This window comes from Myotis yumanensis, unplaced genomic scaffold (genome assembly GCF_028538775.1).
Source record: "Myotis yumanensis isolate MYYU_CA2020_CCGP unplaced genomic scaffold, mMyoYum1.0.hap1 SCAF_8, whole genome shotgun sequence".
In the NCBI taxonomy this organism is placed as follows: Eukaryota; Metazoa; Chordata; class Mammalia; order Chiroptera; family Vespertilionidae; genus Myotis; species Myotis yumanensis.
This window is the reverse complement of record NW_027223759.1, coordinates 74,090,872-74,113,366: the sequence shown is the minus strand read 5'-3', so window position 1 is coordinate 74,113,366 and position 22,495 is coordinate 74,090,872. Positions and strand designations below refer to the sequence as shown.

Genomic DNA, 22,495 nt, shown 5'->3' with positions numbered 1-22,495 from the left:
AGTTCTAGGCAGGATACTGAACCAAAACAACTATTTTTTTTTTTACATTATGTCATGAAATCTATTCTAGTCATTTTAGTCATGAAAGCATTATGAAATGACTAATATACCATCATGAAATGAGTAGATTACTAGGTGTTCAATGGGGATATTTCTATTCCGCTACCTTCCACTGCAGTGAACAAAAACATTGCCCTTGACATCTGTTCGGCAGCATTGTTGACACAGTTGTCTCATTTCTATCAACCTGATGAACTGTGGACTATGTGGGCACCAGTCAACCAAGATTATTTTAAAAGGCTAAATCTATCTCTGAAAAGTACACTGTATGTGTGTGTGGCAGGGCTGGGGGGGGGGGGGGGTATGTGTGTGTGGGAGTGGATCCGATTCATTCCGGAAACCATTGTTATTTTTGTGTGTCTATTGACTTCTAGGATGAGCTTGGTTGTCTGTAATCATTAAAAATTGTCCCAAAGCATAGGTTCCTTTTACTCTGTCCTTATATCTACCTTTAGATCACTTTCCTTTTGATGGGCTCTGTGAGACTGTAGGACAAGTGGCCTTCTGTTTTCTCTTTTCTGACTATGGCCATGGCTGGTTACCGTGTCACTGATCATCGGAGCACCCTGTATTTACTCGACAATGAAAGCTCTTGCCTGTGCCTTTCTGGACAGTCACATTATCAATCTAGGACACCACAGAGCTCTAACTAATGCCCTTTACTGGTGTTCCCATTGATTACTATAACTTTTGATAATCACCTCAAGCAATTTTCTGTTCACAGTTGTATTTGCAATGTGGTAGGCAGTTTTATTATTTTTGGTGCCACCCTGCTCCCTAATCATTGATTTGCCTATTGGATTTAAACATCTTTTATTTCTAGTTCTCATTGCATGTCCTATTTTTTTCTCTTTTATTTTGACAGGAATTTCTCTGAGATTCTATTATTACATTTTAAAATAGCTGTCCTACAGCCTGTTCATTATGCAGTCTCAGATATCAGTTATGCTATTATTGAATTTTTATAATACCTTACTTAATGAAATGAAGTAGGCTTCTATATTCAGTTTTTTCTACTTTGTTTCTTTTCTTTAAATAAAAGAAGATCTGAATTATGAAACCCAATCTGAAGACTAGGCAATCAGTCCATTTACCTGAGTATGAAAGTGGTTTAATTTATTGTCTGTGTGAATAAAATTCAGATGAATTTTATGGATTTTACTTTCATATCCTTAAATATAGAGGAACTTTTGGCATGGACAGTTTTAAGAGCTGTGATCATTTGGTACAACTGTAACATACCTAAATTCTCAGGCCAGTATAATGATTTCCTCTGAAAGTAGTTCCTGTAGAATAATAAATTTTAACTCTATCAAAGAAACATCATTGCTAAAGCTCAAATATTATTGTTACTTTGTTTTTTATTTCTATTACCTCCAACCATTTAAACACACATATTGAAATATGTAGCTACATATCATTCTTAGTACTCTAAGAAATTTGGAGAAGATTAAAGTCCATTTTATTCTGAGACTTGCACTGCATTTCATATCTTTATTGAATACTGTTTTGTAGTAACAAGAAATGAATACAATACTAAAAACATTTTATTTTGGTATAGTATCACTTTAAGATTATTCCTTCTCAAGAATTTAATATCTCAGTATATATGTGCTTGTCTCATACCTATAGAATAATCTCTATCCCACAGAAGCAACTGAACAGCATATTTAAAATATAATTTCATATTGCTATTTTAGTTTTAATATATGATTTTAGGTTTATTAACTGTTGAAAGTTTAAAAATGGTATAACTAAAAATAAGAAATTAAGAAGCATTTTAATAGCTCAGATTTATGTTATAGAGAATTAGACAGAAAAATGTTATATAGTTCAAGCAGTGTCCCCATTGCTATATATTCTAACCTAACCTAATAGAAACATTACTTTTGTCAAGCAAGATATAAATTACCTCAGGTTAATTTGGCCAATCGAGTAAGTTATAGAGAAAATAAAACTCATAATCGTCCAGCTAACATTTATTAGTAATTCTTAATGTTTTTCTAGTCATTTTAAATTATTTCTTGCATTTAAAAATTGTCTTCCAGACAAAGTTAAAAACAAACAAACTGTTTATTCGGCTTATTTTACTTGCTGAATCTTATCTCATAGTAGGCAGCTCACTTTTTAGTCTAGTTTCTACAGCATCCAGGTATTTCACGCCAACCTTGGTGTGTGCATGTTTCTCTTCTTCAGATTATTATTCCTATTTTTAAAAGCTATTCTTATTAGTTGGAATGGTGGCAGAAAAATGTTATCCATTTGGAATCAAAATCATTAAAATAAATAGCATATATTTTACTTGACTTCCCAAATCTATTCTCTTAAAGCTTCTCTCAGTTCTGGTCATTTCTCTTCATTTCCCCATTCCCATTTTATTCTCTGGTGTTATTTTCATGATGACATCTTGGAGTCATTCTTTAAATTAGAATTTGTAATCTCCTGAAGCAACTTTCCTCTTGTTACTGTGCTGTAATTTGTATGAGCTGCTGCCATAGGGATAGTAGTGTTTTTGCTAATGATAGGGATAACTGTGCTTTCAAAGATTTCCAACATACTTTCTTAGGCATATTGCACTTCTAAAAAATTCACTTGTAAAAAAATAACTTTTTTACTGTAAAGAATACGTTGGAAGTTTTCAATTCTTTTTTATTTTTAAGTAATTTATTTCAATAGAAACATTTCAGAAAACTGTACTTATAAACATTTTAAGTCAGTGTATGCAAAGACGCTGCAGATCTCACACTCACATTTGCATATTAAACAGAAACAAAAAGTAAGAGAGAAGCCAAAGGGCTTTTCACTCAAGGAGGTCATAGTGCAGTCCAGTTCTTCGTGATGAGTAAGTCCCTCAAGTTCACTGGGATAAAGGATGAGAATGGCTTGTGTTTTCCTGTTTGTGATTATCATTGGATACTTATCCCCACAGATGGTTATCTCCTTTAGATTACATTGTGAGTGAGTCCCCCCCTCTCCCCACACACCCACACTTAGATGGGCTGGAAAACAATGAATTTGTCACTAGTTAAAATGTAGGAACTCTTGAGAATCTGGTGACTTCTTATCAGCTATGCCTTCAGACTTGATAAGTCAGTAATTATTGCATTCTAAGAAAGTCTGCACAGATACCTCTAGGTAATTGTTGCAGTCCTCCTTGCAAATATTAAATTCTATAAACAAATATTCCATAAATTAGAATAAGATTAGTAGAAATTAAACTTTCACAAGTCAGCACTTTACTCATGCATTTTTCATGAATTTTTACTCGTATTTTTTCCACGTATAAGGCAGATTTAGCTCTTTAGGAATTTGTTTATTTATAAATTGGTCATTATGTGACTTCAGCAAGGATTTTTTGTCAAATAACTTTTCAAGTTTCTGATCAAATAGAGCAATATGAACATAGCTATTTATTACTGCTATACTCTGAAACCCCACTTAAATAAAGGAATAAAAAGGCATAAACCCTGAAGGACAAAAATAATCGGAAAGACTATAAAAGCTAAAAAGAAAAATCAACAGATTCTGGGAGCTGGAAGCAGATGGATGAGTGGTAATTTTCTTAGCAGAGAGGAAAGCTGAAAGCTCCCCTTCAGTTGGAAGATCTTCAAGAAGCAAATCCGTTTGCATGGCACAGCTATAACACACGCAACCTGTGCTTTTAACACTTTTTCCCTTCCACCGCACATAGAAAGATATTTCACTGCCTTATTTGTATTTTTTTTTAAATTATATGTTTTTATTAATCTTAGAGAGGGGTGGGGAGAGGTATATATAGAGAGAAGCATCGATGAGAGAGAAACATTAATCAGCTGCCTCCTGCACTAACACTCCTCCCACCTTCCCGCCACACACACACACACACACACACACACACACACACTGGGGATCTAGCCTGCATCCCTGGCATGTGCCCTGACCGGGAATCCAACCATGACCTCCTGCTTCATGGGTCAACACTCAACCATGAGCCACACCGGCCAGGCTTCACTATCTTCTTTGCAGTTCTGTTGCGGGTATTTGGCTGAGATCTGACCAATGAAATGTGGGCAGTTGTAACACAAGTCACCCTGAGGCTAAAATCATAAATCACTTTGGGCCATCTTACTACTCTACCTTCCTTTTCTAAAAGTGAAAATGGAAGGCACACAATCTAGATGGTAAATCTATAATACAGGTACAAACTGGATCCTTAAGTCTCCAGGTAGAGGAGTGCCTTCTACAAGAGCTGAATTATCTGTGTCAAACTCTATATGAAAGTAAAACACTTAGTCTGTTAAACCGTTGAGTTTTCAGGGTTTATTTGTTACCAGAGTCTAGCTCATTCTATTCTAACTAATACAAGATTTTTGGAAGGTTTAAGAATTATAGTTGGTAAGTAACTCTGAGGACAGATATGTTCAATATGCCTACAAATTATTCCTTTACCTACAGACCATAGTCTAAGTGTGAAACATCATTCTGTGAAAATGCAGGTTGTCAGAGTTCCCTGACATCTCTCTTTCCCTAATCAGCTTTCATAAAGCCAACAGCTAGGTCTGTAAGCCCAACATAAGAGATAGGAGGATTCCTATTTTGGAATAAATGGTGAGGGTCCCAAATAAAATGCTCTGAGTGCTGCATAATCAGTCAACAGTAATGTTTACTATTTGAAGAGTCCCACCTATAGTCAATGAGCTCCCAATCTGTGCTTGTGGTACCTCATTGTAATCCATAAGAGCAAAGGATCATTAAAGTAAAAACAAAAAGTTGTAATTTATATTGTCAAAGATATGAAGGGAGATATTTCATTCATGGAATAAAAGCAGGATGATATTAAAAAGAAATAAGTAGGGAATAAGAAACTAATCTTACACATTAAATATTTTATTGTAATGTGTGTTAAGAATTAATATGAAGTTCAAAGATAATTTTGAAGAAATCTCTTTGAAAGACAAAAAAACACTGAACATAGAGAAAATAATATCAGAATTATTTAGGTTAAATACGAAGGATGAATATATACAATGTTGGTGTTTACAAAATTGGAGGTTTTATAAAACACTATTTATGAAAATCTATATCAAATTAATTAATGGCCTAAATATGAAATTGCAAAATATAAAGGTTTTTCCAAAAGAAAACATATGGGAGCATAACTTTAGGACATTGAAATAAAGGAAAAATCTTACATGTGGCATAAAAGTGCAAACTATAAAGGAAGACTGAACAACAAACTAAAAAATTGTGTCCCACAAAAAGATATTATGAACAAAATTAAAAACAAAATTATAGGAAAATATAGAAGAAGGAACAGGTTACTATATAGAATTTAGGTGTCTATATATTTATTTATCATTATTGTCTACATATGTTTGTGAGTGTACTTCTTAAATTCAATGTGAAAAAGGTCAGATTAATAGAAAAATAGGTATATTCATTTCCAACTGATTTTGTAACACATCACAAAAAACAGAGAGGCTTAATACAAATTGTATTATCTTATAGTTCTGGAGGTCAGAAGCCTAAAAGTTAAGAAATCTTGAAATGGGGCCATTATTCTGTGTTTGTTTTTCCAGAGGTTCTTTTCATTTTCCAGTTTCTGGAGGCTGCCCGCATTCTTTGGCTCAGGGCCTTGCATTATTCCAAACTGTGATTCTGTTACCACATGTCCCTCTCCGTCTCTGGCCTTTTGCCTTCTTCATATAGGGACCCTTGTAATTATATTGGGCCCGCCTGCATAATCTAGGATCATCTCTTTCTTTCAAAATCTTTAGCAATCACACTGCAGAGTTTCTTTTGGCATGTAAGGTAACGTATTCACAGTTTCTTGAGATTAGAGTGTGGACATCTTTCCTGGGCCATTATCAGCCAACCACAATGGACAAACAATAGGAAAAGTCCACTTAACACTCCGGTGTGGGGTGAATTTCCCGCCAAAATATAAGATGGCGCGGGCAATTATTTAGGTTTCCCGCGCAAAATCAGGGATTTTTATGATACCTATTACCCCAATGGGTATGAAACGGTTCGCATACGCAGGTAGGTATCTTTGTGAACGGCAAACAAACAAATATTTGGTAATACGCAGTTACAATCGGCCCGAGTTTACACGTTTCCCGCACTCCACCGCAAATCTATAAGAACCGAGTTAAGACGGCTCCCGCAGAGTACGCGCAATTCACGCGAGCCGACTTAACTCGTTTCCCCCACTCCAAGTGTTAATAGAATAGAAAAATTGAGTGGTCACTAAAGATGTGAGAAGAATATAAATCTCAGTGGTAATCTAGAGAAGAAAGTGCACTTTTTCAACAATTTGGAAAAACTACATTTAATAATACCAAGCTTTGAACAGGTAGGAAAAAAGAATGTTCACGATATTTAATACATTTGATACATGAATATGGTCCAACTCTGTGGGGAAGCACGGGGCTTGGCTGGGAAGTCTGTAAGGAGGAATCTCCGAAAGGTCGGGGGCCTCTAGGGGGACCTTGCAGAAGGCGGCAGCCCCTGCCTTGACTTTTCCAAACAAGTCCGAGCCTCCAGGTGTTTTGAGGTTCCTTTCATGCCATCTCTTAGGAAAGCAGCCTTCCTTCCTTACCTGGAAAGACTGCCATGAACCACGTGACCAAGCCAGGTACCAGGCTCTTTATCCAAGGGGCTTAAGGGCTTCAAAGTCAATCTTTATTCCTGAGAGCTTTCTGGTGACATCCAGAGTCCCGGCATGTCTCTCTCTCAGACATGACATTTCAGCAAAGTTTTGGTTAATAAAACCACAACTGGAAACTGACCTATGTCCTGTTATGAAGAAATCAGATTCTTACTAGATTCATGCAAACACATTGCTAAGAGAACAATAATTACCAAAATTACAATTATTTTTAGTCCATTTAGTCCTATAATTAAATTCTTTTTCTCCTGATTTTTCTTGCCAGTTTTTCTATAAATCCAGATACTGTATAGAGTTCTAATAATTTTTATCTAATTCAAGGGGATGATCTGAAAGTTTATTCTCAGAGATATGTAGCTTAAAATAAATCGGAGTCCTTTCTATGAGTCTTCAGAAGATGTAACTTTTGTTAGAACACATTATAATAAAAGAGTGACTATCTCCAAATGAGAAGAAATTTAAAATGACATGGTTATTGATTTGATTATAATGCAAATGGCATGGAATCCTGTCCTTTCTGCAAAACACAATATTCTACAATATCATGTTATAACAATGAATTATAAATGAAAGCATGTTAGAATCTATTTAATATGTACATATAAATAGAATATAATTATTATTTCCTTATTTGACAGAACTTCTCATATACCTTAAATATGAAATTTCTTTCATAAGGAAAGAAAGCAAATCTTAAAATTCAAACCCTGGGAAGGTAGTCAAATATATTATATTATTATATATTATTATATATTATTATTATTATTATTAAACAGTATTAAGTAATCTGTTTATTTAAAGTAATCAACTTCCTGATTAACATAGTATAATCATTTTAATAATATATATAAAACCATTGCTTCCTAGGGAAATACAGGAAAAACCTTTTTATTCCTTACTTTCAGAAATAGGCTTATTTTTCCAATGGAAAACATATTGACATTCTTTTTTAAAAAATATATTTTATTGATTTTTTACAGAGAGGAAGGGAGAGGGATAGAGAGTTTGAAACATTGATGAAACAGAAACATCAACCAGCTGCCCCTTGCACACCCTCTCCTGGGGATGTGCCCGCAACCAAGATACATGCCCTTGACCGGAATCGAACCTGGGACCCTTCAGTCCTCAGGCTGACGCTCCATCCACTGAGCCAAACTGGTTAGGGCCATACTTACATTCTTAAACATAACAGAGATAGTGAATTCCTTAGCTGAGAAGCAATTCCCTCGAACTTGGAAATCCCAAGCGGGCTCCAATGGCTTACTGCATGGTTACTTTCATTTTCTTACTCTTCGTTTTTGAGGCTTCCATTGTGTTTCCTTGCATTCCTAGCTCCACACATGGGACACCACTTTGCCGGGACTGACTGGCAGACCTTGAGCAGCAGATGAATGATTACTCTGACACACATTTCTGTGAAAGAGAAGGCTAAAGGGCTGTTTTGCTTTGGGAGCAAACAACCTCAATGGCCTGCTTCCTTAGGCTTTTCTTGTAACAACAGCTTGAACTAAAATTAACTATTAGATACTATCAGTAGGGTAAGCATCCTTGAGAAGGCACATGCTTCTACAAGGTTGGGTCTAAAAGGCTAAACATAGAGATTTTAGCAAAACACACGAGGGCTCGGACTTGTTTGGAAAAGTCAAGGCAGGGGCTGCCACCTTCGGCAAGGTCCCACTTAGAGACCCCCGACCTTTCGGAGAATCCTCTTTACAGACTTTCCAACCAGGTCTGGTGCTTCCCCACACAATCCAGGCAAACATTGTAGGGAAAATTTATCACACATGTGTAACAAATAGACACATGTAAAGGAGTTTTAATATATAATCCTGTGGAATTGCAAGAAATTAGGCAAACCAAAGGGTGCGCTAATGGGAGACTGAATACATATAAATTGGAATGTAATTAATAAAAATAAATGACCATTATCTGCATTTATCAACATAGACTAGAGCAGCGGTTCTCAACCTGTGGGTCACAACCCCTTTAGCAGTCGAACGACCCTTTCACAGGGGTCGCCTAAGACCATCCTGCATATCAGATATTTACATTACGATTCATAACAGTAGCAACATTACAGTTATGAAGTAGCAACGAAAATAATTTTATGGTTGGGGTCACAACATGAGAAACTGTATTTAAAGGGCCACTGGACTAGGTTGAGAACCACTGGACTAGAGGCTCGGTGCATGAAATTCGTGCACAAGTAGGGTCCCTAGACCTGGCTGGTGACCAGGACTGATCTGTGGGGCAACCAGCAGGGTGATTGGGACCCCCGCTCGCACCGCCTTGGCTTGCCTGGCACCGCCCACTTGTCAGCACCGCCCCCTACCGCTGCCGCCACTGGTCGGGGCCTGCAGGCTGGGGGCAGCTGCTGCATTGAGTGTCTGCCCCCTGGTGGTCAGTGTGCATCATAGTGACCAGTTATTCCTTGGGTTGTTCCGCAGTTCAGTCGATTTGCATATTAGGGTTTTATATAGATAGATAGATTTAGAAGTCAGAATATTAAGTGAGGGAAACAATTTCCAGAGTCATCCTATATAATAAAGAGGGACTATGCAAATTGACCATCACTGCGCCACAAAGGCGTTGGCGCCCACAGTGGAGGCGGCGGGGGGGGGGGGGGGGTGGTTTTCGTAACACAAGATGGCTGTACCCACAGCGGAGGCCGAGTTCCTGTAATGAGTCTTAACGAGCAATCAGCAGGGACCTGAAGCTGTTCCCTCTGCCATGGGGCTTGACACAGGACCTCAGGCTGCTCCCCCCACCCTGGTGCCAGGCCAGGGGACATCAGGTCATGCCCCCCACCTGGCAGGGCTTGACGGGGGACCTGAGGCCATGACTCTCACCCGGCGGGGCTTGATGGGGGACCTCAAGACGGAGGAAGATTTTCATATACATTTTCTAATTTTCTTTCATCTCTGACACTTCTATTATAGAGAAAGGGCAAATAGCAATATTAAAATATTTCCTCTAATCCTTTTAATGTGCACGAATTTCATGCACCGGGCCACTAGTATGTATAATAAAACAACATTTAAGCAAAGGTTTTAAAAACACATGAAACAACAAGTGCTGCATGCTATTTATGAACATATACATATTAGTTATAAGTATAAAAACATGGTAGATAATAATATAAATCAATTTTAGGACAGTGGCTGTGTCTGGGGAAATAGATGGAACTGAGATGGCAAAGAACACAGGAAATGTAACCTAAATTTGTAATTATTTATTTATTTAATGAAATCTGAAGTAGATGTTGGCTTTTTCTAATAAGGAATGAGATTATTATTATATTACTCTTCTTTTCTGAATGTTTGAGATATTTAATTTTATTTTAAAGTAGTAATTGAAGTGTTAGTGAAGTGAGGGTACTTTTCTGGTGAGTTTTTTCTTATAACAGCCCCTGTCCTTATTTTGTAAGTAAGAATATTTCCTTACATTTCTAGAGGAAGTAAGAATTACTAGAATAGTTTTTAGTTTCACAGTTTCCTTTACAATTGAATACTTGAAAAGTAATTTATAAATTACAACGAACTCTGTAAATGTCAAGTAAGTATAATTACTGTAGTATCTCTTGAAAAGATAAGTCAACAGAATATGTTTGTTTTATTAAAAAGGTGCACCACCTTTTCTGAAAGGGTCCATCCCCATTTCTGGCTGCAGACAAGAATCTTTGTTAGGGGTTTTAGTTATAGGGGTGGGGAACCTTTTTCTTGCCAAGGTACATTTGGATATTTATAACATCATTTGCAGACCATTCTAAATTATCAACTTAAAAATTAGCCTGCTGTATTTGGTCAAACATTTAATTAACTCACCCCTAATGCCTTGGCAGGGCCAGACTAAAAATGCTTTCTTGGGCCTCATACAGCTGTGGGCTGGGCCTTCCCCACCCTGGTGTATTACAAGGTGATTCTGCTTATACTAAGGGTCACCACAACTCTGGGGTGTGAGCAGGTCACATTTTATTATTCTGTTTTTCCCTGCAGTCATGAAACCAAGCAGTCAAGAAACTAAGGTCATGATAATGTGATGCAAAATTCAGGACCCAGATATTTCCGATTCACAATTTAATTCTGATTAAATAATCTAGTAAAATGAAATCTCATGGATCAAATTAGACCAGGGTCCTGTGTGATACCTTTTATGATTACTTTTTTTTTATTAACTAAGGAGGCTGGTTAGTGAAATAAACAACCAACACTAAAACAAGTAAATATCTAATCAACAGAACATATCCCCTTTCTAATTCCAATAATTAAGAGCCCTTTCCCAAAGCACAAGAATACTTGAATAAGCCCAGCCACTCCATGCAAGTGCTTGTACTGTTGGAATCCTATTATTCATCCTACTGGTCTAATGGCATGGCCCAGTTCGGGGAAGATGAGCAACAGAGAATGTAAGTTGGTAAATGGGAAGAAACAAACCACCACTTCAGTTGTAGACAGAAAACATCATACTGTGAGACCTTCTTAATAAAAGGAAGCAGAAATCCACCTTGGAAATTGAAATTCTTTCTAAAAACATACACAAATCGAAAAGCTTTCAGTTTCTGTATGAGTTTGCTAGTGCTGCCTGAACAAATGACCACAGACTAGGTTCTTCAACAGTTGGCATTACTTTTCTCACACTTAAGAGGCTGGAAAGTCCAAAATCAGGTGCCAGCAGGGTTGGTTTCTTCTGGGCCTCTGTGCTTGGTTTGTAGAAGGTTGCCTTCTCTCTATAGCCTTCCCTCTTTGTGTCCTCATGTCTTCACATAAGGACACCAGTCATATTAGATGAGGGCCCACTCTAGTGACCTCATTTTAACTTAATTCATTCTTTAAGGACTTCATCTTCATGTACAGACACATCTGAGGTCCTGGAGTTAGGACATGGGGATGGGGCATCTCAGGCAATAGCAATTTCTGAAAAGTGTCCCTCTCTCCCTACCTGTGTGTTGCACAGTGAGTACATTCTGTATTAGGTGGGATATTTTCAAGGGAGGTTCTTCCCAGTGTGCCTTGATTCCAAGCCCCCAGAAGGTCCCATTGGAAAGAGTAGTGGTAATGAAGTATACATTGCCTTTTTCATTTGGAAGGAAATAATATGATCTGAATAGATTTCAAAATACTATTAAACCAAAGGATTCTCTTATATTATGGTGGCTTTTGAAAGACACACTAACTCCCAATGGCTTCATGTAGGATATCAGTATAGAAGTCTCACTATGATTTGTTCATCAAAATGGTCACATGTGTTATTTTCCCCCTTCCCATCACCTTCTGTAATCCATTTCTCTGTTGGTGGCTCCCTTATCTACATATTTTCCCAAGTCAGAAACTTAGAATCATTTTAATACTTCTTTCCTTTTTTTGGATACATTACCAAACTCTGTCTATAGCTTATCCTATATAATAAAAGGCTAATATGCAAATTGACTGAACGGCAGAACGACTGGTCACTACGACATGCACTGACCACCAGGGAGTAGATGCTCAACAGAGGAGCTGCCCCTTGATGGTCAGTTCGCCCCCACAGTGGGAGCGCTGCTCAGCCAGAAGCCGGGCTCATGGCTGGCAAGTTCAGTGGAGTGCAGTGGAGGTGTCAGGAGCCTCTCCTGCCTCTGCGGCAGCACTAAGGATGTCCAACTGCCGTGCTGAGGGACTCCCACTTCCCCCCTCCCCCAAGTGCATGAATCTCATGCACCGGGCCTCTAGTTATTCCATAAGATACCATAAACCCTTTCTTTGATTTTGTATTTCTATCAAAATTATCTTTCCCCATCCCCCCAAAAGTAAAGGATACCTTTGATTGAATATAGGGAAGGTTAACACCAAGAAAGTAAAAGGAATGTATGTCAATCAATATTTGAAATGTTACCTTGCTATGTGAGTCTGTTTTCCTTCATTTAAAATTATTTAATGTTCAATTAAATACAAATATCTTAGCTCTTGATAAGAAGCCTTTTAAGACATACTTTTGAAGAACCCACATACCTATTATCTATTTACTTTCCTCTTTGTACTTGATGCTTCATATTTTGAAAAATTTATGACAATTGACAAGTTGGCTTTTACTTCCCTCCAGCGGTATGCCTGTAAATGTTTAAGTACCAGTCTTCAGGTGTCAGGGGCTTGATCTGTAGCATTTGCTGATATTTGTAGTATAAATACTCCCACTGTGACCCATTTTAAGTGACTTACATGAAGTCAACTGGCTTGAAAAATTCTTGAAAATGTAACAGTTGGTTCTTATAAAACAGTATTTCCAGCTCTGGCATACCACTGGTTTTCATCCCCACAAAGTGTTATGTCAAGTCTTTAATATTCACTTTTCCTAACTTAGTCTTCTTTCTGTGCCTGAGAAATTCCTACTAATCTTTAAAAATACAGCTCAGATGTCCTCTCTTAGAACCCCACCTCCACTTCCACCGCTGCCTTTCCAGGTGGCCCAACATTGCCTCATCAGTGTTTGTCCTCATCACTAATTATAAATGCTTTTACATTGAATTCATCACATTATTTTATTTCTTTACCTGTTTCTCAATTAGATTGCTAGTATTTGATAGCACTCAAATTTTATAGATGAGGAAATTGCTGCTCAGAGCCTAAAAGTGTAGGGAAACATCATATTTGTTCTCTGTGTGTGTGTGTGTGTGTGTGTGTGTGTTTTATATAACCTAGTATTTAAGAGAATGGATAGCTGAATACTCTAAAGCTTACATTTACCTTTGTTTGACCTTAGACTAATGTTTTAGCTTTCCTAAGCCAAGGATTTTTCATCTATAAATAGCCATGATAATATGTGAGCTCAACGCCCTAGCTGGTTTGGCTCAGTGGATAGAGCATTAACCTGTGGTCTGAAGGGTCCCAGGTTCAATTCTGGTCAAGGGCACATGCCTAGGTTGCAGGCTTGATTCCCAGTAGGGGGCGTGCAGGAGGCAGCCGATCAATGATTCTCATCATTGATGTTTCTATCTCTCCCTCTCCCTTCCTCTCTGAAATAAATAAAAAATATATTAAAAAAATATGTGAACTCATGAGGTTGTGGAAGTGCTTGTGAAGTGCAGCAGTGTGTGCCACCTGGGGACCAGTCAATAAATGGTAACTGTAGGCTATCTCCTAGGTGAAACACTTAGATGATCCGGCATTATAAATATAAGATATACTCACCTACATAAGTGTCTTGCTAGATCGAAATAAGTTCAGTTTCAAATGAAAGAGAGAGTGCATTTTTTAAATGCACATCCTTCCATTTTTTATCATGGTGCCTCTAACATTATTTAAATCCTCAAATGTGAACACATAAACCACATTTCAATTTTTTTCTTTAATTATAGGCACTTCATAGTGTTGGTTGCATCGGTTTAATCGGGGGCTGACTGGTTTCTGCTTATGTCCCTTTAGCCTTTGCATGAAAGACTCCTTCCCTTTGACTGTCCAGTCCTGCATCATGCCGAAAGACTGTGAGACCACCGAGTGGTCCTCCTGGGGTCCCTGCTCCAAGACGTGTCGTTCAGGGAGCCTCTCACCGGGATTCAGGAGCAGGAGCCGGAATGTGAAGCACATCGCTATCGGAGGTGGAAGGGAGTGCCCTGAACTTCTGGAGAAACAGGCCTGCATTGTCGAAGGAGAAAGTTCGCAGCCGTGTCCCAGGTACTGTGCGTCCTGTGGTGTGAGTATTCAGGTTTCAATAAAACCTCATGTTATGTGATTTAGGGATGTTACAATAACAACAATATCCATGACTCATATGTGTTGAGTCTTTTACTCAACGCAGAGTTCCATGCTAGTGTAGCACAGTAGGTTAAGAGCATGGGCTTTGGTACCGATTCTCTAGGTTCCAATCCTCTTTCTGTGACTTTCTAATTATGTGAATTTCAGCAACTGACTAAATTCTAGTGCAGTGATGGTGAACCTATGACAAGCATATCAGAGGTGACACGTGAACTCATTTTTTTGGTTGATTTTTCTTTGTTAAATGGCATTTAAATATATAAAATAAATATCAAAATATAAGTCTTTGTTTTACTATGGTTGCAAATATCAAAAAATTTCTATATGTGACACGGCACCAGAGTTAAGTTAGGGTTTTTCAAAATGCTGACACGCTGAGCTCAAAAGGTTCGCCATCACTGTTCTAGTGTCTAGTTTATATCTCTACTAGCAGTCCTTCATTCATCACCTGGCACATAATAAATGCTCAATGACTTTTAGTTATCATTACCTGATATGTTATGCCTAACACTTTTAACAACCTAAGAAGCCATTCATAGTATCTTCATTTTGCAAGTGAGGACATGACTGCTCAGAGAGATTAAATAATCCTTGAGGTTATAAAATTAATGAGTGGGAGTGCCCCTTTTTTAATTCAGTTCTGCTTCCAGACCTAACTGCCATCCTGTGGTATTCTATTACATCCCCCAGGAGCCAGAGGATGTTAGACATAAGGTTACCACCTATTAGTAGCTATATTTTAACATCTTGATATTGGTTATATTTTTTTCTGGCTACATAGGCCTTGGGCAAGACCTCCAGTGTATTTTTGTGTTGTTGGCTCATAATGGGCCCAGTCTGATAATCACAAAAATCATTCATGACTGGTTGTTCAGAGTGGGTTTGGGATGGATTTATGGTAACTCCTATTAGACAGCTTCCCTGAAGTATATCTGCTAAATCTGCAGGTATTTGAGATAGACTTGTCCTATAGTTTCTAAGATATGAGAATAATTTTCCCAGCAAAAATGAAATGAGGCAAAACAAATAGCTTCTTGTAGAAATAAATCACATGTCGATATGGGAAGGGTAGTGGGTTACAAACTCAATAGGTGTTTTGATGGACCTGGCTATTTCTTAAACCTGAAATGATGTGTGTATTGGGTGGTGAGTGTAAAGAGGGGGGCCAGTTTCTCTTGTCATATTCTTAGCTACTCACTTCCTATTCCTCCCATTGATATCAGTGTAGATTTAGCATACTCTTTACATACTGATTGCTCATGTTTTTACTATGATGACTGTTAGGGTTGGGGCAATGACATGGGTGATGAAAGAATTAACAACTGAGAGAACAGATACAGAGAGGAAATTTATTTTACTTTTCAAGGAGGAAAGAGCTGGTGTATTGCTACTCAATACAGGGTGGGCTTGTACTTTTAAAGAGCAACCAGTTGCTGTTGCTAGGTGATAAGGAAGGGAGGGTAATTGTATTGAAGTTAATCAGATTGGGGGAGGGGGGAGTTGTGTTGAAAAGTTTCAGTTTGCTTTCCAGGAGACAGTCCAGCAAATGTCCTAGGGTGGTCTCTTTATCAACTTCTTTTCAAGCCTGTAAAACGTGCTTAGAGAAGATGTTATGAAGAGTTCAAAAGAGGCTTGTCTGAAGGGGAGGGAGAAGGGAACTTCCTATTAACTGGAGACTCTTTGGTGCAAATTATCCTGGAGTTGTTAAAACAGCAGGGTGGAGGGGGATGCAAGAATGCAACCTTGAGAGTAGTCTTAATTTGTTCTACAGTTTGCACAGAGGAGCCAACAATCTTGGGACTTAATTACCAGGTGCTTCTCATAAATCGTGGAAAGGCCACAGCAAAGAAAAGGAGAGGCCTTTTTTTCTGTCCTTATAATGACCCCTTAGATTCTGATTGTTTTTACCTCAAGCAGAAAGTAGGTGCATTTCATGATTCTTTACAGATTAAGATATTATCTCACAGAATTTTCCCTCGTTTTGTTGAGTACATGTCCTATCTTTCAAATCACTATTTTGGGGCAAAGCATGGTATTGGGAACAGCATAAAATGTGGTATCTCTGTCCTTGAAGTTGGATAGACCTGAATTAAAATGGCATCACCATCACTTATTAGCTGTGTGTCCTTAGACAAACTGTACAATTTCTCTAAGATATTTTAGTCTTTAGCCCAGCTGGTGTTGCTCATTGATTGAGCTTCAATCCATGAACCAGGAGGTCACGGTTCAATTCCTGTTATGGCGCATGCCTGGGCTGTGGGCTTGATTCCCACCCAGTAGCAGGTGTGCAGCAGGCAGCTGATTGATGATTCTCTCTCCCTTTCCCTTCCTCTCTCTGAAATCAATATATATATATATATATATATATATATATATATATATATATATATAATTATGCTACCTGTGTTGAAGGTTAAAAAGCTACATACCAGATATGTAAAATGTTAGTCCCAGTGAGAACAGTGACCTTTATTATTGCTATTTTGTGGTATTCTGATTTCCTTCAGAAGGAGAATCTCTCTTTCCATATAAGGCATACTGTGGTAATTAATTGTGGGTAATTTGGAAATCTTTTTTCCCCCTATGGAGGTAAAATTCAGAAAGGTTCCCAATGGTGAACTTCCAGGAATTGAATCTGGTTTCAGTGTTGACCTTGATATTGATGACTTTTTTCTTCATTCTTTTCATGGAAGAAGTGATGTCTTCCAGATATTTTAAACATTTTTTTGATTTATAGACATTACTCCACTTTTCCTTCTTTGTTGATAACTATTACTATTCTCTTGGAAGTCAGGGTGGTGCCTTCCTGAGGTTGCAAAGAAAGTTGACTTTCATTTACATTTGTTAAATAGTTACTGCACTCATTGAGACTTACAAAGTCAGAGATTCTGTAAAGATCTTTTAGAATAACACAGGTTATCATCCAAAGGCAAACTTTGAGAGTAAAAGGAATATACATTGATATTGTTCAGATTCAAGTTGAGGACCCCGTGGCTCTGAAGTTAGTGTTCTTTCCATTAAATGACAATTTCATGATATTCACAGTGAAGGCACACCAAGATATGGGTGTATATAAACATATACATGTATTCATATGTATCATTTATTCCCCCAAATGGGGATGGCAATTATTCAATATGTACCCAATATGAATTTCTCTATTGATCTTCATTTCAATGTACCTCGACATCTGAAAATAGAGGCTGAAACATTATATTGGTGATGCTACTTGATGATGTTACTGAACTTGATATTTTTTATTTATTTTAAATTTTTAGAAGAGAATTATTTATTTATTTAGAGAAATATGGATTTGTTGTTCCAGTTAATTATGCATTCATTTGTTGATTCTTGTATAGTCCCTGAACGGGGATTGAACCCATATCCCTGGTGCATCAGGATGACACTCACCCACTGAGCTACCTGGCCAGGGTGAGTTTGACATTTTTTTAAAACCTTTTCAAGCCGAAACCGGTTTGGCTCAGTGGATAGAGCATCAGCCTGCGGACTGAGGGGTCCCAGGTTCGATTCCGGTCAAGGGCATGTGCCTGGGTTGCGGGCACATCCCCGGTGGGAGATGTGCAGGAGGCAGCTGATCGATGTTTCTCTCTCATCGATGTTTCTAGCTCTCTATCTCTATCCCTTCCTCTCTGTAAAAAAAAAAAAAAAAAAAAAAAAAAAAAATAAAACCTTTTCAAATAGTGAATTTGCAGGAAAAGTGAATCTTTGAAAATTCCCTGAATACCAATCAATGTTTCTAGGGAGAATGTTGTGCTAATTAAAGATTCCACTTGGTGGTAGAAAGAACAAGGCATACATAACAGCAACACAATTAACATTGGCTGACATTCTTATTTGTCTGCAATCTGAGCTGTGACCTCTACCACAGGAAAGAATAAAAGCTGTCTACAAACTTGTTTCTATTTTGACACTGGTGATTAAAATTCATTGTGAACAAGGGAAATGGGAGCAAAAATCTATTAGGTATCAAAAATGCCTATTTTTCCTCTCCCAGAATTCATGACCCATTCATATGCATCAAGCAATTTCATTCACCAATTTCTCTCCAGCAGGTAAATGTACATTTCTATGACTTTTCATAGTGTTTCTTAAAACTCTCTTAGAATGTGGTTTGGCTTTTATCCTTCTATCGTCTTTGCTGTAGGACACATGTTCATTCATTCAGTAAATACACAATGAGCTCTTTCTATGTGTCAAACACTGTTGTAAGTGTTTGGGATACATCAAAGAATAAAATATAGTTCCCTCTTCATCATGGGACTTAAATTTTAGTAAAGATACACCAAGTAAATATAATACATTAAATAAACTATGTTTGTATGAGCTGTGGAAAAAGTAAAATAATTGAGCCAGGGAAAGATTGAGGCTTCTGGGATGCTGTGATGGGGGTCAACTCAGGGTATAGAATTAAACAGGGTTATTAGAGAAGCCTCATTTGAACAGGCAGCATTTGGATGTGAAGGGGAAGGGGGAAGCTTGAAGGAAGTAAGGAAATCTGCCATTTATGTAATTTGGGGAAGAATATTTTTTTCAAGAAAAGGGTAGTGCTAGAAAGGGTTCTAGTTTCTGTATATGAATATTGCATAGCATTGATGCTACTTAGTGGATTCATAGACCATCATTTTAACTCAAAACGCTATGAATGGCAGCCCCTAAGGCATCATTCCATAAAAGGGATACTTTGGAAGTTGCCTTGGGGCAACCAACTTAACTTGAAAAGAGATAGACTAGTGTATGTTGTGCTAACTTGGGACATTTTAGCACTATCAGGGAGTTAGCTTTGTGTATAGCCTTAAACCTGTTTCAAGGTTTTACTATATTTGGCCAAGACATACATAGCCAAGATACTCCTTCCTCCATCATTATACAGTCTACTTGTAATTTTTTGCTCTGCTCCAACATAACACTAAGCACTCAAATTGTATATGAAGGGGTGGGGATAGAAATAAGAGAGGGGATACATTTGCATGTCACTTGCCACCTTTTTTCTTGGTGTGTTTATCTCCTACCATTGACCTTTAAGACCTTAGGCATTATGTTATTCTTTGTTATTTCAACATACTGAAACACAAGGAACCTTGGTTCCTATGTTCCGCTTAACAACTAAATTATTAGATCCTGATGCAACTAAGAGGAAGGTGAAAAGCATTCTAAGACCATAAATGATCAGATGGCCCTGTTTACTAGATAGCATAGGAAAGTCAGAGGACTCAGGGACTATAATATTTAAGATATTTAATGTCAGAGATCTTAGACATGACCTGAGGCTGAAACAGCTCTGACTCCAAATCCCATGTATTTAAGTTGAGCCCATTCTGGTTGAAGCCACGGTAACACACTAGAATATTGCAAAATATCCTTCTTGGGAGTGGCAGTTCAGATGACCTCCCTAACAAGGAGGCAACAGATTTCATGCAGAACTGACTATTCTACCTCAGAACTGGTGATTTAGAGTTTGAAATAAAATACAAGATAACACTAGTAAAAGGTGACAGTGACCAATGTAGAGTGAAACTCTTAAAAGATCTCAAGGCAGAAGCTGTATGGCTGACTGTATTATATAGACTGTGTGATATTACCACACAGAAGAGCCAGTATGTAAAACATTGCTTCAATAGTTGAGTCTTGCATTGAATAGATAAACTCTTATAATCCACCCCTCCTTGTCTCTGATATGGATGAGTTTATTCTTATTATGGGTAATCTAGAAATTCTTCATGAAAAGTTAATCTCTGCAGACTCAGATTAAGAGTTCTGAGTCTCCTGCATCTACTTTAATTCCCTCGTAAAACAAGCCCCTGTCTCCTTAAGTTCTCTCTAAGGACCTGATACCAATTTCAAATGTTCTAGATAAAATCATCTTTTCTCCAGATCTTTTTAGATGGATATTGAAGCCAGGGAGAGAGTCAAAGGAAATGGGGGCATTTAAAAACTGGCTCAATTGTTGACTTCCTTCATCCATTGGAACAAAGTTAGTGCTGGGGATGACATGTCATGCAGAAATGTTTGTTCACCACTTGCTTCAGCCTGAAACTGTGCAGTTTGGGAAACTGAAAACTTTACTTTTGTGATCGCTTAGTTTATTCATCTTAAGAATCTAGTGTACTGAGAAAAACAAATATCACTTGATCTCACTTATTTGTGGAATCTAATGAACAAAATGAATTGACCAACAAAATAAGACCGAAAGCATGGAGGCATGGAACAGACTGATACACCTCGATGTGGGGTTAGGGGACCAGAAGACATAAACCAAAGAACTTATGTGCATAGCCCATGGACATGGGCAATAGGGTAGTGAAGACCTGGGGGTGGTGGTGGTATGGGCTTGGAGGAGGAAGTAAAGGGGGGGGGGGGGAAATAAGAGATATCTGTAATACTATCAACAATGAAAAATATATTTTTTAAAAAGAATCTAGTGTAGTATACTTTTTAAAAACGAAAATGGCCAGAATATGGTAACCAAATCCTCTAAGATTTTTTTAATAGTTAGTAATGCTTCCACAATTCATTTTTATTTATTTATCATTTTCCTTTACTGTAGAATGGATAGCATCTATAAAAATACCTGACTCATAGTAAATGCTCAATAAACAATGGATGGATGGATGGATGGATGGACGGACGCTCAAATGTAGGACAGTTCTCAAACAATATGGTGCATAGAATACTTAATTCATTCTTATACTTACTATATAATGTGTGTATGGAGGATCCAAAGCCATTTCTCATAAATAACAGCTGAATTTGACATCAACAAGGAGGTCAAATGTGAACACCTACTCAGGGAAGAGAGGGACTCACCAAGCTTGAGGTGGTCCCTGTGACCTCCTTGCTTTTGCTAACAATGTGTCTGCCTTGCCAGCCAAGAAAAATCTCTGTTGTCATTGGTTAAAAGAGTAGCTCCAAAAGGGTGAGGAATGAGTTCATATCTAAATTTGGAAAAGTTGGTCTTTCAGAACAGAACAGCGTGTACATCACCAAACACATCTTCTCTATCTTCTTCCATTTTCCACAGCACCCACACCCGGTACATAGTAAGTGCAGCTTTTCTGCAGCAGCTGAGGGGTAGAGGGGTCATGGACTGGAACCCTCAGGAGAATCTGTTTTAGAAAATAAACAAATGTTTCAAAGTTATAAAGTGTTTCAACAGAAGGAAACTGATGCTTTTTATTGAGTCCACCTTTTGCTGATGCATATAGTTTCATGAGTCCCCACTGTGCCACTTTAAGCCCTCCCGGATGGAAGATTTGTTCCCCTGTTAGTGTAAGAAAGGTAACGCACTGCTAAGTGCTGTGCATAGTGATAGAACTCTATTAATAATACATGTGTGGAGGTTGGCTAGCAAAGCCGTTTGCTGAAGAGCAAAGAGCTTTGCACTTCAGAGTAGCTTTCCATAATCAATAGTTCCACTCTATTCAATAAAAAATTACCAGAGCGTAAAATGTAGAGACCTTGATCGGTTCCCTTTATTTGGTTGTCTGTTCAGCAAAAAATGACAAGTTAATTCTTTCTAAATGCATTTACAACTTTAAAAGAAGAACAGACATTATCATAAATTAGGCATGCTGCAGTAACTAATTTTTAACATACACACATTCAATTTGCATACCTCGCACCAGTGTTTCAAATCCAAGTGTGTTTGCAAAACATGCTTAGTCAAAACATGACCATTAACTAATGCAATTATTCTTTCAATCTGTCCTCATTAAATTACTTAAGATTCTACCCCATGTTACTCTGCTTGGAGTCTAAGGCTTTAGAAAGAGAAAATAAATCTACTCTTTTTAAGCAACTCTAAGCCTTATGAAAGTGACAAAGCCTGCATTCTAAAGGGCAGAACTTGCTATAAAACTCTGATGGTCCTGCCTTCCTATTGCTATTAGAATCACTTTAGGTTACATTAGTAGGATGGGGGAGGGGTGTTTTAAAAATAGTTGCTAAATGTGCCTACTTTTCTAATTTTGGCATTGCTAATTTAGGACATCACTGCTCATTACTTCACAGCAATTAATTAATTCCTTACCCTTTCTCCTCTCCT

At 37.7% G+C, this 22,495-nt stretch overlaps 1 protein-coding gene across 1 annotated transcript in view; it reads left to right on the top strand.

Annotated features, from left to right (window-relative positions):
* The window catches only part of THSD7B (thrombospondin type 1 domain containing 7B), an 838,394-nt gene that overhangs the window by 287,275 nt on the left and 528,624 nt on the right, over window positions 1-22,495 (top strand). The window contains exon 4 of the mRNA XM_070423466.1: window positions 14,104-14,352. Within this exon, the coding sequence (XP_070279567.1) occupies window positions 14,104-14,352 (249 nt within the window). The remainder of the gene's footprint in view (window positions 1-14,103; window positions 14,353-22,495) is intronic.